Raw genomic sequence first — 16,760 nt, 5'->3', positions numbered from 1 at the left:
ATATATATATTTATAACTAATTTATTAATTAATCTTAATCAGTATAATAATTATTATCGAATGAGCATAGATATTTAATAATAATAATATTAAGTATTTAAATAATGAATAATGCCATAATACCAAAAAAGTAAATTGTCTTAATGATTTTGTATCGATAATAAAGCCAATTTCTCAATGTTGATTTGAACACATGATTTAATAATTAATTAATGATTAATTGATGCTCAATTGCTTGTGGATCAAAGGGACGGCGTCATCGAACTGAGCAATGAAGTAATTTCCGGCAATTGGTCCCTCGAGATTGTATTTGTCTGCGAACTTCCTGATGGAAAATCGGTTCCGACGCTTGTCGCGGTTCCCAATGCGGCGCTCGTCGAAAGTTATCGCGCCTTGGTTCTGTTTGTAGAGCAGGAAGACGTACCGATGTTTGCCGGACTTCATGGGTGGTGCTGGACCGACGTACTCGGTGAGGACCTCGCCTTTGGCTACCTTGTCCTCAGGGATGTTTCCCACCAGCCAGTGCTGCCACTCACGATTATATCCGCGCACTGGGATGTCAGGATCTAGAAGAGATTTTGATGGATCAATGGATGAGAGTTTAAAGTAGAATTAGATAATCTTACTTTTGTTAAATTGCACTGTACTTTCTTAAATATTGACTTTTTTGAAGATATAAGCTCATCCCGATGTTACACTCATCAAGAGCTTTCATTTGAGTACCCACATGCATTTTTTATATATTTTTCATATATACATATATATAATATATAAAATATATGAAAAATGCATGTGGGTACTCAAATGAAAGGTCTTGATGAGTATAATGTCAGGGTGAGCTTATATCTTTAAAAATATCAATAGTTCACAAGATACAAGGTCATTTCTTAATTATGTACCTAGAGACATTTCTAATGATACCAAATTTAACGATAAAAACTCATTTTATCATGTACAATTTAAAATATTCCTCCAACAAACTTTCTCTCTAAATGAAAGTAAAAATTTTTCACAAAAAAGTATCTTCGATGAACAATAATATAATCAACAGAAAACATTCAAGTAACACACAAACCGGTTTAGTAACAAAGTGAAAGTTTCTTTCGTAAATTTAATAAAATTTATTCAAACAAATTCAACTTGTGCTTATATTTATATCTAAATTTTAATTAAAAAAAAAAAAAAAAAAAAAAAATTACCTGTTAAAACAAGAGTGTACAAAACACCTCCCTCATGTTTGTAATGAACTTCTGGAATTTCCCTGGTGTTAGTTGGCTTTAATTCATTTCCAAATTTCACTTCTTTGTCGCCATATTTTATCTTAAAAAAAAAAAAAAAATAATTTTTTTTTTAATATAAAATGATTATAAATGAAATAAAAAATTAATAACTTACTTCTATTTCTTCCGTTGGTGCGTTCAAAATAATATCTGGAACAATTTTTGAGTCCCGAAAGGCTGATTTAACGTCTGCATTGACAACTCCGATGATTACAATCACAAAAACTAAAAAATTAATTAATAATTATAATTTAAAAATTAATTATTAATAAATAATTTTTTAAATAATTAACAAACCTGCCAACTTCATTTTGTTGCGACCGTCGGAGTTGAAGAGCGTCGACCGAATGAATATAGTGTAGCTATACAATATTATTATATTCTAGTCTTTCACAAGCTGCATTCATGTTATTATTACTATTATTATTATTATTATTAAATTTGTGAAGGTAGAAACTTGTTATTTGATGCAAGGACATCTACTGAGTATCAATTGCTTTTTTATTAAATTGCCTTAGTAAATATTTATGGCAATAATAATAATAATAATAATAATAATAATAATAATAATAATAATAATAATAATAATAATTGATTTATCATGAGCTAATCTGATTTTAGTATTGATTTTCTGTAAGATTATTCAATTAATTCCTGCTAAAAAATACCATATCAAAAAAATGGGAACCTGTGGGATTTAAAATTCTTCTCCGAACAATTTTGAAGATTGTTTTTCGAAATTAAAAAAAATTCTGATTTATTTTTATATACCTTTTTGGCTTTAAACCGACGATTTACTAAAACCAAAAAGGTGTATATCTTAAGATACGCCCTTTTGGCACACTGATAAAAAATTTATGTTGACTCAAGAGATATTTTCTTGATCTAAGAATTTATTTTGGAAGACAAATGATTATTTTGCTTTAAGAATTTCTTGTATTGATTTAGATTTTCTTGGCTTAACAGCTATATTATCTTCAATCGATACATTTAGTTTTTTCAACCAAAATAACATTATCGTTTAAAAAACTTAAAATAATTCATCAAAGTATATTTCAAAAACTAAATAGTATTTAATTGTTATACCGAAAAAAAATTATTTCTTGGAAATAAGTAAATTAATGACTCAAAAAAAAAAAAGCCATTGTTAACACAAGTCGGTAACATCTTGAATCAATGTTATCGCCTATCTTGAACCAAGAAACAAAAATTCTTGAAAGAAATATATCTATATCTAGTTTCAAGAGTTCAAATTTTCAAGAAAAAAAATTTCTTGAATTAAGATTGTTTTTCTATCAGTGTAGAAAGTATGGATTCCTATAGGAACCTGTGGGTTTACAAACCTTCTCCAGACAATTTTGAAGACTATTTTTCAAAATTAAAAAAAATTCCCACTAGATTTTTAAACTTCCCGCTAAAAAAATTGAAAATTTTCAAAAATTGGGAAGTTATTGTTTTTACTACATGAAAATTATATTTTTGAGCTCTTCGAGTTCAAAAACGCAATAAGCGCAATTTTAAGCGCTTAATTATGAAAGTAAAAAAAAAAAAAAACGTTTTCCTAATTTTTTATCAATCAATTAAATTTTAATATTTATTTAATCAGTCAATTTTTCAAAAATTTCCTCAACAATGTTTTTAATTAATTAAAAAATTAATTTTAAGAAACTTGGATCTCTTTAAACATTATAAATTAAATATTATTTTAATTATCTTTATATCATATATAATTTATATTTAAATAAACAAAATTTCATCACATATTTTATCAATAACTTTAAAACATTTGACTCCGAACCTGTAAGCTATACTCGTCAACAGTAGTCCGGATAAAGTTTCCAGCAATTGGATTCCCCAGATCATATTTCTCCGGGAACTCCCTCACAGACTTGCCGGATCTTCCCTTGGTTTCATTCTCGGATATCCGCGGCTCTTCCGCAAAATCCAGCTGACCAGGTTGCTTGTAAACCAGGTAAACATATGGTAAATATTGTCATCTGGAGGACTTGGAGTCATGTAGACCATCAGAGTTTCTCCGTCTGAAATTCTGTCGCCAGGAATATTCACTATCGCACCGTGCCAAAATTCCGGCATTGTTTCATAACTGTCCCCCGGAGCATCCGGACCTGGTATCAAAAATATTTTTATTTATTTTAAAGCTATTTTTATTATTTTAAAGCTTACAATGTTTTTTTTATCGATAAAAAGTATTAAAATAATTTTTTCGATGAAAAAAAAATTTTGTGTGTTGGGACAACCAGCAAAGAGTGTTTTCCAAAACACGAGCGCAGAAAGTGAAAAATATTATATTTATAATTTAGTAAAAAATTAATTTGTTCTTTTTTATTATTTTGACGATTAAAATTGTGATTTTAATAATTTTAATAATTAAAAAATTTACCGGTCAATACAAAACAATAATACTCTCCATCTTCGAATGGGTAATAAATCTCCGGTGGATCTTTGGCTTCTGTTGGTATCAAAATATCTCCTGGGTTAACGAATTTGTCGCCATATTCTAACTTGAATGAATAAAAAAGAATTATCAATTAGTTAATAATTTTGATACTTAATTACTTGCAACAGAGCATCTGGTAGAGAATCCAAAACATATGGTATGACACCATACTCGATATAACTATAATAGCCATCTGCTGTCACTATGGCGAACACTCCAATTAAAACTATAAAAAAATGAGTATCAAATTTAAATATGAAGTTGTTAATTTAAAAAAATATTTCTCCCTTGTGGAAATAATTCTCTGAAAAAACTCTTGACAAGTCTTTATAACTCTGAATAAGACTTTTCGAAATTCTTCACATCCCTAACTAAGTAAAGGAAAGACTTAATAAGTCTTCATTACTCTGCAATACTCTTCAAAAGTCAAATTTTCCCTGCAATTTCGGAATTTCTCAAAGAGTTATTAAGACTTGATAAGACTTGTTCAGTTTTACAGGAAAAGAAGAAAATATTTCTTTTCAAAAAAATTACTTATCAGAATTAAATAAAACTATAAAAAGAATTAATGCATGTTTTAAAAAAATTTTTTTAAATAATATTTTCATCACGAAAATACTTTGATGGGCATCGAATCACTCATAGTTGAGCAAGTCAAAACATCAACAGCAAATGAAGTGCACTTGCTGTTGGAAACAGATATTACTCAAAGAGTAAATCCAATCGGTATTTAATTTGGACTATCAAATATTAAAGTCAACTTTCTAGGTAGGAAAGAATTTTCTAACCACATGCCACCTATTAGAAACTAAGAACACTCAAAGATTCTAACTGTAAATTCGTAAACTAAAATATGTTAGGTATCAATTAATTCCAGCAGATAGCGTGTGGATAGAAAATTCTTTCCTACCTAGAAAGTTGACTTTAATATTTGATAGTCCAAATTAAATACCGATTGGATTTACTCTTTGAGTAGTATCTGTTTCCAACATCAAGTGCACTTCATTTGCTGTTGATGTTTTGACTTGCTCAACTATGAGTGATTCGATGCCCATCAAAGTATTTTCGTGATGAAAATATTATTTAAAAAAAATTTTTTTAAAACATGCATTAATTCTTTTTTATAGTTTTATTTAATTCTGATAAGTAATTTTTTTGAAAAGAAATATTTTCTTCTTTTCCTGTAAAACTGAACAAGTCTTATCAAGTCTTAATAACTCTTTGAGAAATTCCGAAATTGCAGGGAAAATTTGACTTTTGAAGAGTATTGCAGAGTAATGAAGACTTATTAAGTCTTTCCTTTACTTAATTAGGGATGTGAAGACTTTCGAAAAGTCTTATTCAGAGTTATAAAGACTTTTCAAGAGTTTTTTCAGAGAATTATTTTCACAAGGGCTTACTTGGAAAAAATCTTATCATGTTGGTATTTAAGGAATTAGTGAGGAGTACAATTGTTTCTTTACAAATTGGAGTTAATCAAAGCGAACATTATCGGAAAGCAAATATACAAATGAAATAATATTAACATTAATTATTATATAAGAGTTTTAAATTATGTTGGGAATTTTTTTTTTTTTTTTTAATAAAATATTAAGATTCACATCGAATTTTTTTGAGCGGAACTAAAGAACAATAAACTATTTTTAATAATAATTTAGAACCTTTTTTGTATTAATTTTTGTAATCTTTAATATTAAAATAGAGATGAAATGTATGTGAAACCAGTTTATTCGTGATGTGATTGGTTGAATATATATCATAAGCATGAAAATATATGCAAATTCTATAGTCAAGGCGCGCGTTTGCGCGCGCAAATTCAAATTCTAGTTTAGATGAAAAATATGAAAATATATCATGTGAGCAAACTATTCGTAACGTGATTGATCAAATATATCATAAGCATGAAAATATATGCAAACGCTATAGTAAAGCGCGCGTTTGCGCGCGCAAATTTGAATTCTAGTAGAAAATTAAATTTTATACAAAAAAATTTTCTTATAAATATTTTGATAAAAAATCAAAATTTGAAGTTTTAAAACTTATTTTAATGATTTTGTCAAAGAATTTAATTCTACTTAGAATAATTTTTTATTATTATTTAAACTTACTGTCAGTAGCTTGTAATCGTTGTCATCGACAACAGTATCAATGATATTCGCGGCCTTGAATTCTAATCGTACAGATTTTTTTTTTGAAGTCTGTGAGATCTAGCAAGACAATAACCGCAACTAAAACTAGAAAAATAGCATGATTATTTTAAATGTACCCGAAAAATATTAATTTGACTTACTTGATAAAATCTTCATCTTGCAGCTGGTATGGCTTTTAAAATTGTGAACTCAATTAAAAACAAGATGTCCGTGGATTACTTTAGCCTGGTCATTTTTACGTTTTCATTTTCAGAAAGCTCTTTGTAAATATTTTTATAATATTGTATACCAGATAGCAATATATTGCAAAATAAAAACTAATTTCCCTCCATTTATTTGCTCACTGGCCGCCATTTTGTCGTGCATGAGCATCAATTGATTTTTTCATGCGTTCAGTTATAATATTTATATAAAATAATTACAATAAAAAATGTTATCATTCATTAAATAATTCAAACAATTATAAATTCACTGAAGCCTGAATAATGAAAAATTACGAAATTGTGATGGAAAAAAATTTTACAAAATATTTAAAATATCAAAATTAATTTTTTTTACAACTTGCAGAGTACAGTACAATGCTTATAGAATATAATGTAGAACTTCAGAAATATTTAAATTTACGTTCAAAAAAGGAAAATCGAATCCAGCAGTGAAGTAATTTCCAGCGATGGGTCCGTCAAGTTCGTATTTCTTCGCGAAAGATTTAGCTGAAAAAAAGAGCCGAGTGTGCAGGTCGAAGGGCGAATCGGACCTTTCGTCGAAGGAGATTTTTTTAGGTTGTTTGTACAGCAGAATCGGGTACCGATGAACACCTGTAAGAGGAAGTGGGAAGACGTGCCGGTAGCGTACTATTTCTTCTCCGTTCCTCACTTCGTCGCGAATGTTTACCACTAGCCACATGAGAAGTTCCCCGCCGAAGGGACATTTATTGCTAAAGGGGTCTGCGTCTGTAATTATTTTAATATATTTTTATCGTTTAGAGATTTTGAATTGTTCTGGTTATAGGTTAGGTGAATAATTTTAATGGAAATTTGTCTTAAGGAACATTTACATGGAAATTCGCCGTAAGGACCGTTATTATACATGGAAACGTTAGTTTAAGGAACTTTAATATAAAACAATATCTTCAGGAATATTTACATGAAAACGTGACTTAAGGTACGAACATTCACATGAAAATTTGACTTAAGAAATATTAACATAAAAACTTTACTTAAAAAAATTAACATGGAAACTCTACTTTAGGAACATGAAAATGGAAACTCGCCTTAAGGAACATGAAAATAGAAACTCACCTTAAGGAACATGAATATGGAAACTAGGCTTAAGAAACATCAACATACAACAATAACACGCGGAATATGAAAACGAGAACTTGTAAACATGAAAACTTGACTTAAGGAACATTAATATGGAAACTGGTCCTAAGTATCATTAATAAATACCCCTGACTTAGTGGAAATTACCACGGAACTTTAGTTTAAGACAAATTTCTGAGAAAATTTCTTTAAGTAGATTGAAAACTAAGCTTAAGGAACATATAAATAAGCAAACTTACCCAACAAAACCAAAGTGTAATATTCTTCTTTCTGAAATTCGTAGACAACTTTCGGTCTACTAACAGTTTCCACTAGAGTCACATTATTGCCCATGATAATTTGATCATTTCCATAAAACACCTAAACAAAAAATCCAAAAAATTTTCATCACAACAACAAAATGGCGGATAATTCTGAATGAACTTACCACCAATTCTTCCTTGGGTGCAGAATTGATAACATCGTCGACAAGTTTCGCCTTTTTGAACGCCAAGCCGACGTCAATACACACGACAGCTCCAAGGAGGCTGAAAAAAACTGCCACAAAAACGAGGTTAATACCAGTAAAATAAAAAAATATCGATGAAACTCACTCAATAGAATCTTCATCTTTTAATGGGTGTATTAATCGAATACTCCAGGTGCATTAATACCAGGATGTATGTGGATTACTTTAAATAAAAAAATTCTTCCAAAGTTAATGCTGAATTTCAACATCAGTATTAAGCAAATTATTAAGTGTTAATATTTAATCATTAATTTCAATTAATTCATTATAAAGATAACAAGAAATTATAAATTGTAAATTAAGAACAAAATGGTCGCTTTTTTGATAAATATTTATTCACATGCTTTTATGACAAAAAATTTTTCTGCATGCACGCATAGAAATGACTGGATTGTGAAATTAATTATCATTAATTATTATTAAAGCTCGATTTTTAAAAAAATTCAAAAAAACCACGAAAAAAAATTTTTTCAAATGTGGTGGATTGTGGCTTAAGGTTTTTAGCGGGAAGGCTCAAAACGAGCGTAATTTTAACGTCCGAGGCGTAGTCGAGTAATAATTTAAAAAATAAATTATTAATGAACAATAAATACATTTATTAAGTCATATTAAAAGAAAAATTACGCGTAACAAAAAAATCGCGTGTGCAGTGTAATATATCAATCAAATAAAACAATTTGTCGCGGTTTTACGGTAATTACGTTGATAGCATCACTATAATTACTCGTATCTAAACATAAAAAACAAGGGCGATAGTTAAATGACATAATTAGCGTATAAAAAGTTTCTTCCTCATGTTTGTAATAAATTTTTAATTTAACTTTGGTCTTAGTTTGCGTCAATTTTTTACCCAAAAAAATTCTTTTGTTCTCCGTTAATTTTTTAGATAGTAACTAGTATAATACAGATTATACTGGGTGATATCTGGATTATACTCATTGTAATCTGGATTATACTGGATGATATCTGGATTATACTCAATGTAAACTGGATTATACTCATTATAATCTGGATTATACTGGGTGATATCTGGATTATACTGTCTACTATCTGAATTTTTTTTTTCACTCAGTATAATCTGGGATGATATCCAGTATCATCTTGTTCTTTCCGTGTACTTTACATAAGAAAAAAAATATTTCTAATTTTTGTAATTTTTCATAATTCGGAGGTCTAATTTGCCGCACATTTGAAATTATATCTTTCATATGACTCATTCGTCCAATAATAACAATGAAAAACATACTTATTACACAACTAAAAATAGTAAAAAAATAATTACACAGTAAATTTAATTTTTTCAAGATACATTCGGCTTTTTCTTCCCAAGTGGTGTAAATACTATGTAAAATTGAAGGAAATAAATCCTAAAAATGAAAAGACAAACTGGAATTTTTAAATCCAGTAAGCTACAATAATAATCATCAAAATATATTTTTATTTATTAACATATTATTTATAATAAAAAAATAAGGTCACTTAATATTTAAAAAAATAACAAGTTCGATGTTAAAAAAAAAAAATTATGAATATAAATTACGCAGTATAAATAAGAAAGAAACATTTATAATATAAGTATATATCACAAAAATAACTCGCGAAGAAGACGTAAGAGAATTGGTGGAGGAAACCGAAATCTCGAGGTTCCAGCTTTAAAGCTTTTACAATTGAAATTCAGTTACATTTTAACAATCTTCTTCTTCGAACTAGCGACGCTACTTTTGTAAATATCGTAAGTAAAATTATTGATCTTACATTTTATTAATAATTTTGTAATAGAAAAATATTTTTTTATAATTTTCTGATTAAAAATTAATAATACACATTTTTTGCCACAAATTTATAAATAACAATTGTATACTGTGTCATGAAGAATGATAAAAAAAAAAAAAAAAATTATTAGGACATTAAATTAAATGGAGTAATAGAAGATAAAATTTTGCGCTGGATGTTGAAGATATATTTGGAGGAATTTAGTATCTAAAATAACTAGAGAGGCAGTAGGCCACGCGCTTATACTTTGTCGAAATATTTTAATATCTCTTATAATCTTACATAATTTTATTATAGATACGGTCCTTTCAGGATACAAATTTCAACTAGAATGACCCGTTAACTTAGTTATACAATATTTGCAACACCTTAAATCACTGTGCAATATCACTTTTCAAGGTTTCATTTAATTTTCACCGATAGTCAATTTAATACTGAATTCAAAAATGCATTATCTCGAGATACATAATTAAGAAATGACCTTGTATCTTGTGAAATATTTACATTTTTAAAGATATAAGCCCATCCCGACATTACACTCATCGAGACCTTTCATTTGAGTACCCACATGCATTTTTCATATATTTTATATATTTATATATATTATATATATGTAAATATGAAAAATATATAAAAAATGCATGTGGGTACTCAAATAAAAGCTCTTAACGAGTGTAATATCCGGATGAGCTTATATCTTTAAAAACGCCAATAGTTAAAAGGCTACAGTGCAATTTAACAAATATCTTGTGAACTATTGAAATTTTTAAAGATATAAGCTCACCCTGACATTATACTCATCAAGACCTTTCATTTGAGTACCCACATGCATTTTTCATATATTTCATATATTTATATATATTATATATATGTATATATGAAAAATATATGAAAAATGCATGTGGGTACTCCAATGAAAGCTCTTGACAAGTGTAACATCGGGATGAGCTTATATCTTTAAAAATGTCAATATTTAAGAAAGTACAGTGCAATTTAACAAATTTTATTATTATTGTTTATTTTTTTTTTTTTTAATTTTCAGCAATAAATTATTTGAATAAGTGACGGTAAATTTTCCACGTGAAAAAAATAATCATCAAAATGCTGGCAGGCCAAGCACCGAAGTTTGTTAACAAGCAATTTAATTCCCCTATAAACCTGTACTCACCTCAAGCTATTCAGGAGACATTGGAAAAACAGACGAGATTATTATCGAATGGTGCCGTTGGGTAAGTATTATCTAAAAATATTTAATTTAAAAGTGTGTGTATATTTAATATATAAATAGATTTTATAAAATAAAATCGAACTGAACAAAAAAAAAAAATAAAATAAAGATGACGGGTTAAAAGAGAAGAAATAAAATATATAGTTATACTGTACGTAGTACATCTGTTGGCAAGGAAGAACAAGTGTAAACCACCTTGCGTCAAAAATTTCTTCCTCAAAGTGTGACCAAGAGATTGTTAATTGAAGAGGTCTAGAATGATTCATCCAGATTATTTTAAGAGGGGCGAATCATTCAACGCATAAATAAACGCTGAGGTTTATTTCGGAATTGCGCAAAAGTATTACGCGTACTTAATTTTATTTCATATATAACATATAACATCTATTGTTCCGATCATTAATTTAACGGCTCGAGCAATTGAAAATTTACTATTAGCTTCTGAATCGCGATGAAGGCTGCACAGATGAGGTTCGATTGCGAGTAGCAAAAAAAAATTTTTTTTTTATCATCAGCGGTATAAATTATATTTTATTAATAATTAATAAAAAATTTTTATCTTTCACAGAATTGATTTCAACCAACTGGCAAAGCCAGCTAATTTGCAAAACAGCGCGGTGCTAAAAATGCTGGAAGAAGAAGAAATTAGACTGCGAAATGGTGGTCAGCCCGGTAAGATTATTTTATTTATCAATAAATTTTTTATTAATTAATCGAGGGTGTAGTCTCGTTTTTTTCTTTTTAATTTTCCAAAATTCTGATTTAATATTATTCTTATAATTAAGAAATTAATTCTGATCATGCGTGAAATTTTAGATTGTATTTTTACGATCATCACTTTTCTTTTTATTTTCCAAAATTCTAAACATACTCCATCTGGATTATACTCATTATGATCAACAAAAAAATTTTCATATTTCAAGATTTCAATTATCATCCCTAATATTTTATATAAACAAATTTTCAATATCAAACTCACCAAAAAATTTCTTATTTTCTTAGCTGACAAATTAGACTACACTCTCAATGATTGAAAAAAATATTGCTTTAATCCCTGCAACTGCTTTACTTTTCTTCTTTTTCTGCCCTGCTTTTTCTTCTCTACTTTGGAACCTTAAAGAAAATATTGAAATAGAAAACCAACTTTCTTTATCAACAATGGAAGTTAGAGAGATAATAAGACTTAAAAGCCATATCCGTGAATATTGGCCACCTTTCTGTCCCCAAGACGGTCGACAATGCCGATTGCTTTTTAACCCCGGCACAGGTAAACAACTAGCGAAGAAAGTAAACAATAACAGTCATAAACTTCAATCTAACAATCTTTAAACTAAAACATGTATTAAATTTTTAGTTTCATGATATAAAATCAAAATGAAAAATAATTACCATTAAATAGATCATTTTAACGATTGAATAAGTTAGAGAATTACATTTGTATATTATTAATCTATAAATTTTGTTAGATCTCTCTCTCTCCCTCTTCTTTTGCATTGTAATATATCAATCTTACAAAATCCCCACCTCGGTTTTATTAGTTGTTCGACCCTGGTGTAAGCTCTAAAATCGTTCGCCGGGATCGTTACCGTGATTATTCGTCAATCCAGGGTAACAAGCTGGGATCTAGATTTTGAGTTAACTTCAGTTGTTGGCGAGATTCCTGTTTGGCAAAGCTGAATTTCTATCATTTATTGTTTTAACTGAAATAATAATTAAATCTTGTTAATTTCAATTTTATAAGTATGTAGAAATATTTTATTCATCCTAATTTGTGAATTGATTTTTTTAGTACTAAATAATAATAATAAAGTTTTAATTTATTAAATAAGGTTTAAGAAGAGTTGCCTGGCCACCACCTCAGGACCACGACCTGGTTGATTACATCGAGCAGTCTCCAGTTCAAGCTAAGGTAACCTTACTTTTTATTGCACGCCTCAAAGTGTTTTACTCCCGACTTGTCAAGGTCAAGCAATTTTTTTATCTTCAAATTCCTCTTTTACAATTATATTGCACTTTTACAATGATATTAGAAGATATACATCGAGAAAATACAAATAAATTTATTTTCTGAATTTTGCAAATTTTTCACAATTTTTTTTTTTTTTTTTGACTTCATTTGTAATTTTTGAAAATTACCTAATTTTTTTATTTTACAGTTTTTTAAGGTGTTTTGTGTGATTAAAATTAAGAAAAAATTATTATGACAAAATATATTTGAAATTTTTGAAATTTCGCGCCTTTGTAGCCTGATAGCCATTTTTCTATTTTATTTATTTATTTTTTTATATATATATATATATATATATATATATATATATATATATATATATATATATAAAAAGAACAATTTTAAAAAAAAGTTAAATTTTACAATTTGAAAAAAAAATTTTTTAATTTTTTAAAATAGTAATAATCAACTTTTTTTTTTAATTGTTAATTTTTTTATGTATTTTTCTAAAAAAAAAAAAAAATCTCAATAAAATCAAATAGAAAATTCGTTCAAAAAAATAAAAATTAAAGTGTTTGACCCAACTTGTAAATATTTACCAAATAATTAAGCGTTAAAGCTTGCAATTTTGGATTTTCCAAATTTTTACAAATAAAAAATTTTTTTTTAAAGACACGTGGACTTGGTGAACACGTTTCATATCAAAGCAGTCCTGTATCAGGGGCATCACCTCAGCCAATCAGCCCGGGTGGGTCCCTAAAACAGTCTTCACACTTCCAACAGCAACCGAATCTCAAAAATTGGGCGCCAGTCACGCCACCGACAATTTCGCCGACTCCAACTTGGAACCACCAGCACTCGAATCAATCGCCGTCACATGTAAGTTAAAAAAAAATGTTGTTATTGTTATTGTTGTTGTTGTTGTTGTTGTTGTTGTTGTTATTGCGCGTAAATTGTAAATATAAATATAAATTTATATTTTGAAATATTTTCAGTACTCACCGCAAAGTCAGTCAGTTAATTTTGAACCTCCACCAACGACAATCACTCTTAGACCAAAAGCGCCGTTTTCTCAAGTAAATTATTTTTATTGTCTTATGATTATATATTTAATACGCTTCGATTTGTTTTATGAAATTATGATATAAAGATATTATATTTATTAGAGTAATGTTGGCGGTTTTTCAAATATAAATCATACTGTTGACGCGCTTGCTGTAATATTTACTTCAAGCATAGTGTTTTATTTATAAAATGTTTAACGTATATTTACGAAACTAAAATATCTTACAACACTGAGAAAAAATGATATTTTAAAAATGGGCTTACGTCCAAAATATTGTATCGTTAAACAACCTAGGATTTGTTTTAAAAACCGCCTCCAGTTTGATATATTGTCAAGGAAACCCAATTAATAATGACATGACGGATTAAATTGCCAAGAATTATGATACTCAAAATATCATAGTTGCTTTACAATATTTTAATTTAAGTATTATAAAAAATTCATTAAAAGGTTAAAAAATTTGATATAATACTCACGCTAGAGTCGTTTTCTTAGGATTTTTTTTTAATTTTGACAGATTAATGCTCATATAATTCTGCATCGATTGGCGCAATTTTAAAATTTTTGACCATCTAGTTTCAGAGATATTTAATTTCAAAGTTTGAGTTTTGAACGCTCTTATACATTACGGTATACGGGATATCCAAAAGTTTACCTACAAACATTTTTATATCTCAGAAACTTTTCTTAGGATCTTTTTAAAAAACTAGAGTAACGTTAACTAACAACTAAACAATTTTTTAAAAATAATTTCATTGATAATTATTAGACAGTTTCACAAATATTTGTTAATAAGTAATGAAAAATTTACCAGACTTTAGCCGAGAAAGGGATACGTTAATAAAGCTATGGCAACAACGCAACTTTTGTGAGCCAAGAAAAAAGTATGAGACGCGCATGCGCTGAAAAATTTGAAAAGTTTAATGTACGTTAGGTGTAATATTATAGTTATTAATTTTATTTATTTAAAAAAAAAAATAACAATGATTATTTTATAAAAATAAGTATTTTTCTATATTTATTAAAAATTCAAAAAAGTTAACTATTTTAATATAATAGTATATATTAATCTTTGATAAGTTATAAAAATAATAGTCAGATGAAATAATAAAAAATAGTAAAATTTAAAATCAGTTAATACATCAACACAAAAAATTTAATTACTGATTTTTCTGAAAAAACAAAACAATACTGTCAATTATTTTTTTTTTTTTTTTTTTTTTTTTTTTCAGATATTGTAATTATATTTCCGAATAAATGTATGTAAATAAATAAATAAACGCTTTCATCAAAACAGAGGTTAGTCTACAGCTGGTCCAAAATACTACAGTGTAACCACTATAAAATATCTTAACGCTGATGCAGTGTTGCCAGACTTTTAAAACGATCAGTTTCTCGTTGGTGATTGGCTAAAATCCACTGTTATAATTTATATGAAAAATATGAAAATATATCATGTAAGCAACCTATTCGTAACGTGATTGGTCAAATATATCAAAACATAAAAATATATGCAAATCCTAAATTCATGCGCGCGCAAATTTGAATTCTAGCCGTTATTTAAAATACAATGTTAAGATTTTTTTTTTTTTTAAGGATCCAGCGCCAGTTTATCAAGCCCAGCCAGCTGCTACGATGGCACCTATGAGCGGAGTAATGAGAGGAGATTTAAAGTGGCCTCCAGAGTCAGTTAAACAACAATCAGAACTTGAAAACCAAGCGAGAATGGCACTAGCCAAAGGCCCGGCTTTCAGACCTAGGCGTGTTAATAAAGATTATGGAGAATTCTTTGCTCAACACGCTCTCAACAGTAATTATCCAGGCTACCGAGCTCCTCCTGGTACTCAATACTTTACACCGTCTTATCAGCATTAACTCACACTTATTTTTAATTATATATAAAAATATAAATTATAAATTTTCTCTAAAAATTATTACTAAAAAATAATCAAACAAGTTTTATATTTTGACACTGATTAATTTATAAAATAATTTATTAAAAAAATTAAATTTCAATGCAATCTAATAAACCAATTTGTCATTAATTATTTTTATCTAGATGATTAATAATTGTTGAAAGAATTATGTCAGCTAATAATTAAATTATTCTATTGATTTAATTAATGACTTACAGCTAAGCTAGAAATTGGATCAAAATATAAAACTTGTCATAATATTAATTTAAATCATGAGCCAAAATTTTTACATAGCTAAATTGTGACTATTAAATACCTCAATGTTTCAAAGTCACGCTAATTTATTTACAAAACTAAATTTATAATGTTTGAAGTTATTGTTTAATAAAATCAGATATTATTTTTATTTTAAGAAAAATATTAATTTTGGCTTAAATTTAGTCCGTAAAAAATAAAATTAATAATTTTTAAAATATTATATATATATTTATTATTTAAAACGAACGAAAAAAAATCGAGAAAATAATTTTAAAAAACGAATATTATAAAAGTATATGTATTTTTTTATGTAATTCTCAAGAATAATTAGCAATTGTTCTGATAATTATTTTACTAATAAATTTTTAACGAAGTTAATTATTGTTTTTAATAATTTTTTTTTTTTTTAAATAAAATAAGACTTTATTCCAGAAAAAAAAAATTATGATAAAAATTCTGTTTTTTTTTTCTAAGTCCAAAAAAATTTTTAGTTTGAAAAAAAATTTTTTTTGCATTTCTACACGTTTCATACAAAAATACGTCAGTTTCCAAAAAAAAATTTTTTTTCAAACTAAAAATTTTTTTGGACTTAGAAAAAAAACTGAATTTTTATTATACGCTCTTATGACATCTGTAACACAATATTATAACAAAATTTTCTTAAAATTACGAAATAAAAAAATTACCAAAAGATAATTACAATAAAAGAATAAATTTTATTTATCTGCTAGCAAAGTTACATTTTTTTTTTTGCTCTTAAATAATTCATGCGCTAGCAAAAATTAACCAAAAAAAATTTTTTTATCGGTTTTGGTACTTAAAATTAAACATATAAATTACCAATCTACAATAA

General features: G+C 27.4%; 4 protein-coding genes across 6 annotated transcripts; 1 reads left to right on the top strand and 3 right to left on the bottom strand.

The window, feature by feature from the left end:
• Positions 1 to 69: 69 nt before the first annotated feature.
• LOC141537761 (protein D1-like) lies at positions 70 to 3,356 on the bottom strand. The gene is made up of 5 exons (XM_074258941.1): positions 3,079 to 3,356; positions 1,578 to 1,642; positions 1,396 to 1,505; positions 1,200 to 1,320; positions 70 to 566 (listed from the first exon to the last, which is right to left on the bottom strand). Exons 1-5 carry the CDS (start codon positions 3,141 to 3,143, stop codon positions 217 to 219), a joined length of 711 nt encoding a protein of 236 aa, XP_074115042.1. The 5' UTR covers positions 3,144 to 3,356; the 3' UTR covers positions 70 to 216.
• LOC141537667 (phosphatidylethanolamine-binding protein homolog F40A3.3-like) lies at positions 3,162 to 6,044 on the bottom strand. Its single transcript, XM_074258790.1, has 4 exons — positions 6,029 to 6,044; positions 3,858 to 3,964; positions 3,682 to 3,802; positions 3,162 to 3,406 (listed from the first exon to the last, which is right to left on the bottom strand). The coding sequence occupies exons 1-4, from the start codon at positions 6,042 to 6,044 to the stop codon at positions 3,162 to 3,164; spliced, it is 489 nt and encodes a 162-aa protein (XP_074114891.1).
• Positions 3,513 to 8,970, bottom strand: LOC141537762 (protein D1-like). 2 transcript variants are annotated; one of them, XR_012480962.1, is made up of 5 exons: positions 7,804 to 8,970; positions 7,638 to 7,747; positions 7,450 to 7,570; positions 5,847 to 6,838; positions 3,513 to 3,964 (listed from the first exon to the last, which is right to left on the bottom strand). XR_012480962.1 is itself a non-coding variant. In XM_074258942.1 (4 exons), the coding sequence occupies exons 1-4, from the start codon at positions 7,817 to 7,819 to the stop codon at positions 6,471 to 6,473; spliced, it is 615 nt and encodes a 204-aa protein (XP_074115043.1). In that variant the 5' UTR covers positions 7,820 to 8,970; the 3' UTR covers positions 4,449 to 6,470. The 2 variants fall into 2 exon arrangements, 1 of the variants encoding a protein (XP_074115043.1); XM_074258942.1 differs by lacking the exon at positions 3,513 to 3,964 and having other exon boundaries at positions 4,449 to 6,838.
• Positions 8,971 to 9,300: 330 nt separating this feature from the next.
• LOC141537760 (uncharacterized) lies at positions 9,301 to 16,222 on the top strand. Of its 2 annotated transcripts, XM_074258939.1 has the most exons (7): positions 9,301 to 9,450; positions 10,534 to 10,720; positions 11,288 to 11,391; positions 12,549 to 12,628; positions 13,340 to 13,546; positions 13,663 to 13,743; positions 15,330 to 16,222. In XM_074258939.1, exons 2-7 carry the CDS (start codon positions 10,593 to 10,595, stop codon positions 15,606 to 15,608), a joined length of 879 nt encoding a protein of 292 aa, XP_074115040.1. In that variant the 5' UTR covers positions 9,301 to 9,450; positions 10,534 to 10,592; the 3' UTR covers positions 15,609 to 16,222. The 2 variants fall into 2 exon arrangements, with proteins under 2 accessions (XP_074115040.1, XP_074115041.1); XM_074258940.1 differs by lacking the exons at positions 9,301 to 9,450; positions 10,534 to 10,720 and adding an exon at positions 11,151 to 11,190.
• Positions 16,223 to 16,760: the final 538 nt, after the last annotated feature.

This window comes from Cotesia typhae, unplaced genomic scaffold, assembly GCF_013202065.1.
Source record: "Cotesia typhae breed Kobodo isofemale line unplaced genomic scaffold, CoteBio_Ctyphae scaffold_91, whole genome shotgun sequence".
NCBI classification, from domain to species: Eukaryota; Metazoa; Arthropoda; class Insecta; order Hymenoptera; family Braconidae; genus Cotesia; species Cotesia typhae.
Note: the sequence above shows the minus strand (reverse complement) of the source record. Positions and strands in the feature narration are given on the sequence as shown.